Genomic DNA, 12,173 nt, shown 5'->3' with positions numbered 1-12,173 from the left:
TGTTCCACAACCTAGGGGCAGCTGAAGAGAAAAATCCCCTGGTTTGTCGTTCATTATTGACTTTTCTAATGAGTTATTCTTTCTCATGATGTGTCCAAAGTATGACACTAGAAAGACATGCAGCAAGAGAAATGTCCCTTCTCTTATGCCCCCAGACTCTTTTTCCCTATTGTTTTTCTGATATGTTCTGTGCCAGCTTCCCAGTGTAGATTTATTTATTTATTATTTAAATTATATGCTTGGCTTATATTAGCCACAGCAGCCTGAAAATCAGCTACAAATAGATGATACACACCCTCTGAGCAAGCACAGTGGGAGTGAGGGCATTCTGCTCCATTCCAGAATGTTCCAGACAAGACTTTGCATGGAGTCACAGAAACCCTGAAGAACGACCTGCTCCTTAATATAGCCTCCTAATGGGATACTCCTTCTATGTTACTGTTTCTGTAGGTCTTGTACCTAGATGCTCCTGAAGTTTGCATCAAGACCCGACCATGTCCCCCAGGACAACTGGATATCACTGAGAGTGCCAATGTGGGCAGTAGCGTTGACCAGCCTCCTCGGCCCACCAAGTCCAGCCCAGATGCTGAATTTGGCACAGAGGTAAGGACCTGCCCCGCCCCACTCCAAAAGTTTATGTCACCTGAGGTTAACAGCCCAGTTGAATGGCGAGGTGGACCTGTACAGTAGATAGAATTCCATCAAATAGTAGAGTCATAGGAAATGGGTGTGGCTCTATGGGGAACCACACAAGACTGGATTCAACTCTAGGGCTATAGGTTCCCCTCCCCAAGGCAGAATAAGGAGAGGGAACTATTCTAACTAATCCCCTAACCATACTCGGGGACATACTGGATTTTGTTTTTATTGTTGTTCTGTGGATTTAAAAAATCTAAACAAAAAAACTTCTGTGTTTACACTGAAATGATATAGCAATAGCAAGTATATTTCTATACTGCTTATCAACTTCTTAAGCAGTTTACAATGTGTAAGCCAATTTACAAATGGACAGCAAAGTATAAAACAGTTAACACAAGGACTATTTCAAGTTGAAAAACTCAATGGGATTTGGAAGCATTCACTTAACCAGTCTTCCAAGGTCCCCCTCCCCAAGCAGACAGTCTTTTGCTAAAATGAACCATTGAGCATACTTTGTTTATGCAGTGGTCCCAAGGCCACTTCTTAACTGATCCCCAAATAATCTTCCCCCAGCTGCCATAAAAACATAAATAGTTTTACTGTTATGAAAAATAAACACATAAGCTTCCTGCAGGCATCTGGTTGGCATGCCTGGGTCAGTCCATTTAAACCAGCCTTACTTTTCCCACCATGGTCAGTCAGTGGCTTATGAGAAGCTTACAAGCAGGATATAAGGGCAGTAGCACTCTCCCATTGTTGTCCCCAGTAAGCTCCACATAATCTTTATAGCTAGCAGACTTTATCATGGTATCTTGTAATATCAGTCAAGTCACCATTCTCCTACCCACCTGTATCTCTCCCATGCTGAAAACTGTTGTATTGTCATGGTAAAGAACAAATCTGGGGGCCTTTCATATTACAAAGTTATAGTTCTGTGTTTGCACTTTGATTGCCATGGTTCCATCTTGTGAAATGCTGGGGGTATGTGCACTTGGGGAGTAATACTTTGAATTCTCATTTGGAGAACTCTAGTGCCTCCCCAAACTACAAACCTCAGGATTCCATAACAGTCAAAGTCCAATCATGGTGTTATAATTGTTTAGTGTGGAAGTGCCCCAGATTGGTTTGGGCACTCCAGAGAGATGCCCGTTGCATTGGATGATGGTGGTGGGGTGGATCTGCCAAGTGAACTCTCTAAACTGCCCATCATCTAATCTTACCTTCAGAGTGTAATTCGCATTCATCTGCTGGAAGCTGAGAATCTCATTGCCAAGGATAACTTCATGGGTGGAATGATCAAGGGCAAATCAGATCCTTATGTCAAAGTGCGCTTGGGGGGACAGAAATTCCGCAGCCGTGTCATCAAAGAGGAGCTGAACCCACGCTGGAGTGAGATCTATGAGGTGAGAGTACACATCCCTCCCACCCAAGCAGAGCTCTGCTTGGATCTCTCAGTTTTGGCTGCTGGTGAATAGTAGGGTTTTATCAGCCAAAACATGTTGCTCCGTCCTTGTTTTTTGGGACTGTACATTTGCCAGCTGCTCAGTTCTTCTTTGGATTAAATGTGAGGACCAGAAAAAGGATAAACCAAGCAGTAGAATCGTGCAACACACACACACACACCCCACACACAATGCTAGATGGCAACTCCCAGCATGCCTCACTGTGGGCTGTAGTGGTTACAACCACTGACAGTTGTGTTCCAACATCATCTGGAGTGCCACATGATGCATTAACTTTCCCTGAAGCTGAGAGCATATGACTTGGCCAAAGTCATCCAGTAGGTTTCATGGCCAAGTGAGGAATTGAATCCTGGTCTCCAGAATCACAGTTCTATACTCAAACCACTGTGCCACACATGATGCCTGTCCTGGGATAAATGATTCCACTGAAAACAGGACTGATAGAATACCTGATGACTCCAAATGCACAACATTTGCTTTAGGTCTCAGCATTAGGTAGCAGATCAATAAAGCATTCCTCTCCATCTCTAGTTTATGATCATCGTTATACAAACCTCACCCACACAGTGAAGACAGGAAAAAATAGTTTTAAAAAGCTTGGTCTGCTGTTCAATCACTGGCAGAGGGCATCTTTTTAATATGTCAATTTTAAAAAATAAATTAACAAAAACAAGCAAATTACTAAACATGAAGTCTTTTCTTCTCTCAAAGATATGAGGACAAAATCTAGATCAGGAGTATATCTGTGCTAAACAGTTTATTGCAGCTTGATTCCACTTTAACTGTCATAGCTCCATTTTGTGTAGTTCCATGTGATTTATACTTTGATGGGGAGGTTGCTTGGAATTCTCTGCCAGAGAGAGACCTAGTTCACTCCCTCTTGCAGTACAAGCACAAGAATCCCTACCAAGTATTACTTCATTCACAAAATTACCGTTTGCAGCATTCTGTAGAATGGAGCCATGGCCATAAAAGTGGCATCAGACTGCTATAATTGTGTAATACAGCCCGCTCCAGATTCTACATGCCTTACTATCAGCTACATGCCTAAGGCCATACTGCAAAACTGACATCAGAAAAAGCCTTGGCTTTCACACCTAATCCACTTAGGCCCTCTTGGTCTGTATTATAACCCATTTCTGTACATCCTCCAGGTCATCGTGAGCAACATCCCAGGACAGGAAGTGGAGTTTGACTTATATGATAAAGATGTTGACAAGGATGACTTCCTGGGAAGGTAAGGCTGGGAAAAGGAGCAAGAGTGAACAGAAAAGAAAATGCACTCCTCTTGGCCTCTGAATTGGAAGCATAGGAAGGTGCTTAGGTAGCTGGAATACCCCATCAAGTGAGTGGAAGGAACATAACATTCCCTTCCTATCAATTTCACCAGTCCCACAGCCACAGATTTTGTGGCAGTTGTAAGATAAGAAAAACCTAAATGTAAATAATCTAAATTATTTTTGAAATTAAATTAATGCATATTTTAAATGGCAAATACTGAACTATTTTGGTCCTTTCTATGTTTTTTCTATACTTTTCCATTCATGGAGTGTATATTTGCGGTACATGGCTCTATTCTACAGAATGCTTCAAACTATAGTTTGTGAACGAGGTCATTTGAATTCCTTGCTGGCAATTCCTGTGCTTGTACTGCAAGATGGAGTGAATTAGGAAAAAACATACACATGGTATTCTGTGCCACTGTTCATACGCTTCATAACATAAAAGCTAGTCCTTTTTTCTTGAAAGCTTAACACACTATTAAGGGGCAAAGCTTCTACTATCCTTTCACCCACCCCCTCACCTCATCCATAGCTGTGGTCTCTTATTTTCTACACCTGCCCCTAGCTGCCCCTAGGTTGTGGAAATGGTGAAACAGAGACTCTGAATCACAGCTGCTTTTGGTCCAGATCTAGGACACTTCACACTACCAAAGGATTGGATGCAGACTTGTAAGAAAGGATGAAGACCACGAGACTATTAGATACAGTCCTGGACCACACGGCCTTGTCTTTCCACAGCCATACCCACAAAATCCATTCCACAGTTTGGCACATTGGGCTCCAGGTCTCAGCATGTAAGCCAAGGAACACAATGGAAATCACATGACTCCAAAGTCACTAGGTTAGCATTTTCAAATCTAGTGCTCTCCAGATATTTTAGACCTTGGCTATGGAAGTTGTAGGGAGTGAGAGTTGTAGCCCAAAGCATCTAGACAGTCTATAGGCTGAGAGAAGCTGCGCTAAACAGCCTAAACTTGGATGACAATTCCACATTGACTCTGGATTTAGGCAGGCAGTAGAATCTTGAAACTTGAGAACAAAAACCCTCTCCCCTAAGGGAATTTTTTTTTATTCTTAACTGTTTTGGGCTTCTTAAAATAAAAATAAATATTAGACTGTGAGTTTGTGCCACCATTCCCCTGTCATAGTAAGTAGTTTCTGGTCCCTTAGATGCATCATGCACTACCTCATGGAGGTGGTGAGGGGATAGGGTGAGTCTTTGTAGCATTATGCCCCTTCCAGGGCACCCAGTTAATTGTTTTTGTGACAGAAAGAAAAGTGTTTGCTTAAAGATATGACCTTCTTCATCACCCTGAACCCCTTAGGTGCAAGATCCCTCTGAGGCGAGTGCTAAGCAGCAAGTTTGTAGATGAGGTAAGATGAAACTACCATTGGCAATCCCAGATCTGTCTTCCTGGTTAGAGGAAACGGGCACCATTCTGCAGCTCTTCTGGTCTTTCCCCCATTTTTCTGTTTCAGTGGCTTCCCCTGGAAGATGTGAAATCAGGACGACTCCATGTAAAGCTGGAGTGTTTGCCCCCCACAGCCAGTGCTGCAGAGCTGGAGAAGGTAATGGGGGCACCTGGAAGGTTGTCTTATGGGGTCTGCTGAGGGGTAGAGGCACAGCAAATTGTTCTTTATTTATAAAGTGGCTGCATGTCTAGATGTTCTATGGACACTTTTAAGGCATGCTGAAAATTGATTTTAGCCTGGAATCTTTCCACTCATGATCATCTTTCTTTCAAGACAGAAACATTGTCTTGTGATGAGTCACTACATGATGAATGCAGACTACTGACCAATCATTTAATCATCACAATTTTGAGTGTCGGTTCTCTATAGTGCTTACCGATGATGGCTGGACCATAAGAAGCCACGCCTAAAGCATAGTCTTGTGGTACCTTTTTGTGCAGGTATTGCTTGTGAACAGCTTGATCCAGACACCGAAAAGTGAGGAACTGTCATCTGCCCTGCTCTCCGTCTTCCTTGACAGGGCTGCCGACCTGCCAGTGAGTGGTAGTTTGAATCCCCTCTCCCTGCCATTTCTTGCTGTCTCTCTTGGTTCCTTTCAGAGGCCTTTAAAGCCTCAAATTCAGTGCCAGTTGCCACTTGGGAAGGCTAAAAAAAGTTCCCTCCTCTGACAAGAGCAGAGGTGGAACATGGAGCATTATATTGGGCTTTAATCAGGATACATGGGTTCATATTCCAGCTTGAGTACAGACTCAGATTCAGACTAGTCCAATTGGTTTTCCTCTTTGCACCTGAAGTAAGGGTAGAAGGGTTTATTGTATATATTGTGGGGAGGGTAAGCAAAGCCCATTCTTCTCCTGGTTTGAACTCTGTGTTTATACTGTTACTCTCCCACCATTATGCTATTCCCTTTCCAGCTTAGTGACAATTCTTTATACAAATTCTTCCCTTCGGAGCCTTCCCTACTCTCCAGACTTCAATGTAGCACAGAACTTGTAGCCATGATGCACCTACAAGAACAAACATGTACTTAAAGAGTATAACACATATTGATACCTTTGTAGGGCTGCATCCTGTTGACATCTGTCATAACAAAGCTTTTACTCATTTTCTCTTTCCCAGCTGCGGAAGGGCTCAAAATTCCCAAGTCCCTATGCCAGCCTGTCTGTCCGTGGCATCTCCTATAAGACCAAGGTAAAGAGCAAAAGGGAAGCATGTGCATCTAAGGGAAAGGATCCAGTTGCTGTAAGTGATGAGTTACTACTTTGGAGACCAGAGAGCACAAGTGGAGAGAAGGCAGTCAAAGGCTACTGGTGTTGAGTATGCAAAAATATGGAGTCATAAAAGGGACCAATATAGCTTGGAAGAAGCCATGTTTTACAATTATTATTTTTATTTATTTATTTATATCCTGTCTTTCTCCCAAGGGACTCAAGTTAGCTAACATAAATTGAAACAGAACAAGTTAAAAACAATACAAAACATTAAAATGTAGATACAAAGTTTTTAAAAATTTAAACAATTTCAAAAAGTTAAAAACATTACACATTAAAATTTAAAATATATTAAAAACTCTATACAAACCACTCAGGGGTTGCATAACTAATGCTTCAGCTGGCTTGAACTAAAATCTAAAATGGAGTTTTGTTGCTGGCTGATGACCTTAGGCCTTGCAACATTTTGCTTAGTTACAAAATATTAAAGTATTGCTGAGCTTGAAGGAAAGTGTCCAAGCACAGGCAAAGAGGGCAAGGTGGAAATGTGGAAATAAAAAGAAGTGGCAACAGAATAAGCAGTGTGTAAGAAAAAATGAGAAAGGGTGAAGAAGGGCTAGCCTGAAGAAGAAGAGCCCTCCCTCCAGTCCATCTGTCCAGGCCTCAGAGGGAGAGAATAACCACTGGACCTCATTCCCTTTCCCACCACCATTCCCTTCTCTTGTTGTGTCATGTCTTTGAAGATTGTAAGCCTGAGGGCAGGGAACTGTCTAATTAAAAATAATAATTGTAAGCTGCTCTGATAGCCTTTAGGGCTGAAGGGTGGGGTATAAATACCACAAATAAATAAATAAATAAATAAATAAATAAATAAATAATAATAATAATAATAATGAAGAACTTTTGCCACTAAAGAAACAGCTCTCCCTACAGTTAACACATTAAAAACACTTGATGATAAGATCTCAAATATTAGTTTTATATTGATGTTATCAGTGTATATGAGAGGCACTATGGTATAATAATTTGAGCATTGGATTCTTGAGACTGGGATTTGAATCCCCACTCAGTCATGGAAACCCACTGGGTGACTTGCGCGAGTCATACACTCTCAACTTCAGAGGAAGGCAAAGGCAAACCTCCTCTGAACAAATCTTGCCAAGAAAGCTCTGTGATAGGTTTGCCTAACGGTCACCATAAATCAGTAATGACTTGAGACTTGCAACAATAAAAACAACAATTGTATGTATGTTTTTAATTGCATTTTTTAAAATTGTAGGCTGCTTTGAGTTCCAACTTTGGGGGGAAAGGGATATAATAATAACAACAACTACAACAAGCACATCAAACAAGATAGATTCTGACATATCATTAGGAAGTAACAGCAATTTGACAGTGGAATAGCCTACCTTGAAAAGTGGCAAGCATTCCTTCATTAAAGGTTTTTAAAGAGAGGTTGGATGACCACCCCTCAAGGGTACTTTAGCAGTGGAATTCTGTGATTCATATACTGACAGGGGGTTGTACAAATTGTACAATATGTCCCCTTAGGATCCCTCCCAGTACTGTGATTTTATGATTCAATAAATGTATTGTAAAAGCAGGCATCCCCCATGTTCATTTGTTATGGCATCAGAGCTCTCTTACAAAAGAAGACTAAATCTCTCACAAAACTACAAATCCCACAATTCTACAGCAATGAGCCCTGACAGTTAAGGTAGTGTCAAACTGCATTGTCTGCAATGCAGATGCAGCCTGAGTTACAAGGACCTTGTTCTTCATTTTTCTAGAGTGTGGCTAGTTTCTTAAGTACTTCTGTAGAAAGCAGGAGCCATCCTTTAAACCATGGTATTTTATTCCCTTCTGTATTTTCCAAATGTTGAAGGGTTTTACCTGTCTCTGCTCTCAGGTGTGCTCTCAGACTGTTGAACCAGTGTGGGATGAAGCTTTCTCCTTCCTTATCAAGAGGCCCCATGCAGAATCTTTGGAGTTACAGGTAGAACACAGTTTCCCTATATCTGTCTGCCTGTCTCTCCATATCTCCACCCCCCACTCCCCAATACATCCTCCATTTCCATTCCCAGCTACACAAAGGGAATTCACACAAAGTGGAAGAGACAGCTGCTGTCAGATGAAGAGACATGGTTCATATAAAGCCTGCTTAACAATGTATTACTTCTAGAACTGAACAAAGTTGCTTTTTGGACTATAGTTCAGCAGCTGTTGGGGGGGGATTCAGAAGTTGTAGTTAAGAGAAGTAATTTTTTCAGGTCTAAGGATACTACTTATTGCGGCTGGGATGTTGTGTTTAGCCACAATCTCACAAGATTGCATCAGGCAAGCAAGACACTCTTCTTAGGCCTTGTCCCTCCATGGATGATTTATCTTGAGTTCCCCCCAGGTTCACTCCATGCCACTTACATGAAGCAGGGCCAAAACCCTGAATCGGGTCTGGATTGTCTTCATGACACCCACACCCAATTCAGGGCTTCTTCTCCCTAACCTGTATTTAAATAACTCACCATTTGCTTCAGGTTTTCAGGGGGGTTGTTCAGTGGCAATGGTGACTGCCTTTTCACTCACAGGCCCTGTTTGTTGGCTGGTGCCATTGCTGTGGGTGCAAGTCACTGTGAGGTGAGAAGAAGATGCCCAATGTTGATAACATTGCTGGGAACTGAGTTCTGACCTCAGCAGCAGTATTGGGTGAAAAATGGGGACTGAGTGGAAAGCCTGTCATTGCTAGGGAAGAGAGATGAAAACCTGGAAGGTAAGGGACTAATTTGAGGCCAGAATACTGGTAACCTGGAGTATTCTGGCAACTATAGATGAGCCCTTAGTGTAAGCCCCCTTACTGGTTGTTGTAAGGATTGCTCGGTTACATAAAGTACAACATACTTTGAAGTCTTAATCTGTACTACTCACATGTTTAGTATGAGTGTTTCAGTTATGACTTATCTATTCCATTCATGTAATAGTTTTTATCAGTTTTTAAATTGATGTATTTTCCCTGTAACTACTATAAATAAGAGTAAAGGTAAAACAAAAACATCTTCATTACATTCATTCCAAACATAATTTTTCTCAAATCGATGGATAAAAGTTCACACACACACACACACTAACAGAACTAAATAAATTCTTGTGGTTATCACTGCTGAGCATGCATGATATACTTTCAAACCCAAACTTGGGGTGAGGAATACAAGCTAAAAGAGGGTTTCTAAAGACCCTTTGTGCTTGTAAAAAAAAACTTGTATGGTCAGCATGATTTCCTTGTTCCTTGCTCATCAGATCCAGAAAACAGGGGTGACCAAGAGTTGCACATGTGTTCTGTTCTCATGCTGCCAGGGAAACTGGAGGTGCATATGTGTGAACCCTTGGCTAACCAGGATTGGGTATAAGGGAAGTTAAGGGCCTACTGCTCGCTTCCTTTGAGTGTAGGGCCAAAAGCAGGAAAGGAAATCTTCCTCTGGCAAAGTATCCTTTTATCCTCTAACCAATGGGTCTCAGTTCTCAGTCCTTCAGAGGTTTTTGGACTTCGTGTCTCAAGAGCCTCAGCCGACATGGCTAATAGGTATGGTAAGAATGGAGGTCCAACAACATCTGGTGGATCAAAGATTGCAAACTATTGCTCTTTTCCCCTTCCTTCAGTATCTTTAAGATAGAAGGGGAACTGTGTGCTTGTAGCTTAGAGGAGGGGGGGGAAGAATAACCTTGGAAGGGGTACAGGTTCTCTTCCATCCTCACCTCAGTAGGTCTCTTTTATGCCACCATGAGACAGTCTATTAATAATTTCCACTATAGAATGCAGATGTGTTCCCTAACCATTTCTCATTCTTATAGGTGAAGGATGATGGGCACACTCTGGGTTCGCTCTCCCTCCCCCTTTCACAGCTACTGGTGGCAGAGGGCCTTGTCCTTGACCGATGGTTCCAGCTCAACAATGTTGGCTCTGCCACCCAGATCCTGATGAGAGTACAGCTTGGGGTAAGTGTAGGCATGTGAAATTTCGAGAAACTGCTTTCCCCCCAAATCCTCCCCCCCCCCCAAAACCTCCAGAATATTTTGGGGGAAAATTGAAAAACATATTTTAGCACCATTTATTGATTGACAGTCATTTCGTAACTTTAGGAACTTAAAATATATCAAATACGATAATTTTATGGCCAAGCAAATTATATGTACAGGTTGAGTATCTCTTATCTGGAAATCTGAGATACTCCAAAATTGTCCACATGGGTGGCACTAAGGTAGTGACACTTTTACTTTCTGATGGTTCAAGATACAAAAACTGCATATAAAATTACTTTCAAGCTATGTGTCTAGACCTGAGTCCATTTCCATGATATCTAATTAAGTATGTGTATACAAATACAGATGTTCCAAAATCGAAACTAAAATTCCAAAATCCAAAGTGCTTCCAGTCCCAAGCATAAGGATACAAGATACTCAACCTGTACATATAATAAGTAGATTATACACACACACACACACACACACACACACACAGGTTATAAATGGATCTACAAGGTCCTGAACTGTAAGAAACCTTTTCAGGTTTGTCAGACTGAGGAACAGACATAAATGAAAAAACAATAAAAAAAGAAGAAACCATCAATTTTAGTAAAACAAAGAAAATTATTTTGTCTTCACTAGTCCTTCATAATGTCAAGGATATTTAATGCATTGATTGCTTACAATGAGCTGAGAAAAGGAAACTTAAGACCGGGATTTGGGATTATTTGATATTGTACATAGTTTTACATAAAAGTCTTCCTCATATAGTTTTTGGAAATGATTTTTGGTCAGTAAATATGTGAGTACGTGGCTGCTCAGTAATTATGAGATCATATGCCAGACTTACTATCTTGTAACTGGTGGGGATTCACATTTATGGCTGATAACAACCAAACGTGGTCCAAACAACCTACCGTTTCATCCGGGCAATGTCTCAGTGCAAGAGTTTCCAAGATACTGTAGATTGGGGCACTGGGAGATGACATCTGCAGTGGCCTGCCAGTCGTACAGTGCATTGAAATGAGCAGTTTTGGCAATAATAATAATAATAATGTAATAATAATAATATTTATTTGTATCCCGCCTCTCCTTGTATTGGATCGAGGCTGGTAACAACAAACAAGAGAACAATAAAAATGCTACAAAACAAACCACAAGTAAAAACATAGCAAAACATCCTAAAACTCCCTCCCACCCTAAAATAGAGTTAAAACAACAATTCCCAATAAAAAGCTCCCAATAAAATAAATCACAATCACAGTCCGGTGGGAACAGCTATGCCATTGGAGAGTAAACATTCCGAGGAGGTCAGTTTGGGAAGGCCTGCCGGAAGAGATCCATTTTTATTGCCTTCTTAAAGGCCTCCAAAGATGTTATATGGCGGATCTCCTCCGGCAGGTCATTCCAGATTTTTGGAGTGGCAACAGAAAACGTCCTCTGGGAAGTCGTTACCAGTCTGGTTTTCTTAGACTGCAAGAGATTCTTCCCAGAGGACCTGAGAGTGCGGGAAGGATTGTATGGGAGGAGGCGTTCCCTCAGGTAAACTGGACCCAAGCCATGTAGGGCTATATAGATAATGACCAACACCTTATACTGTGCCCGGAAGCTAATAGGCAACCAGTGTAGGGATTCTAAGATAGGTGTAATAGGATCAAATTTAGAACTCCCTGTAACCAATCTGGCTGCCATATTTTGGACCAGTTGCAGCTTCCGAACAAGGCATGAGGGTTGCCCCATGTAGAGCACATTGCAGAAATTGAGACAAGAGGTTACCAGCGAATGTACAACCATTTCTAGGTTTTCCCATTCCAGGAAGGGTCATAGCTGGCGTATCAGCCAAAGCTGATAATAGGCACTCCTGGCCGTCACATCCACCTGAGATGACAGCTGAAGCGACGAGTCCAGGAGTACCTCCAAGCTACGAACACAGTTCTTTAGGGGAAGTGTGACCCCGTCCAGAACTGGAGAGCTTATCGCCATTCTTGGATTAGGATTGCCTATAGCGAGTACCTCCGTTTTATTTGGATTCAGTTTAAGTCTATTTTCCCTCATCCAATCCATTACTGACCTCAGACAGTCATTCAGAG

The 12,173-nt window shown here is 41.7% G+C and overlaps 1 protein-coding gene across 2 annotated transcripts in view; it reads left to right on the top strand.

Annotated features, from left to right (window-relative positions):
• The window catches only part of ESYT1 (extended synaptotagmin 1), a 45,806-nt gene that overhangs the window by 18,792 nt on the left and 14,841 nt on the right, over positions 1–12,173 (top strand). For both annotated transcript variants that reach the window (XM_042451071.1, XM_042451070.1), the window contains exons 13-21: positions 451–603; positions 1,866–2,042; positions 3,257–3,339; positions 4,711–4,759; positions 4,865–4,954; positions 5,299–5,394; positions 5,978–6,049; positions 7,979–8,065; positions 9,913–10,056. In XM_042451071.1, the coding sequence (XP_042307005.1) occupies positions 451–603; positions 1,866–2,042; positions 3,257–3,339; positions 4,711–4,759; positions 4,865–4,954; positions 5,299–5,394; positions 5,978–6,049; positions 7,979–8,065; positions 9,913–10,056 (951 nt within the window). The remainder of the gene's footprint in view (positions 1–450; positions 604–1,865; positions 2,043–3,256; positions 3,340–4,710; positions 4,760–4,864; positions 4,955–5,298; positions 5,395–5,977; positions 6,050–7,978; positions 8,066–9,912; positions 10,057–12,173) is intronic.

Source organism: Sceloporus undulatus, chromosome 2 (assembly GCF_019175285.1).
Source record: "Sceloporus undulatus isolate JIND9_A2432 ecotype Alabama chromosome 2, SceUnd_v1.1, whole genome shotgun sequence".
NCBI classification, from domain to species: Eukaryota; Metazoa; Chordata; class Lepidosauria; order Squamata; family Phrynosomatidae; genus Sceloporus; species Sceloporus undulatus.
The sequence above is the reverse complement of the archived record's forward strand: the minus strand, read 5'-3'. Positions and strand labels throughout refer to the sequence as shown.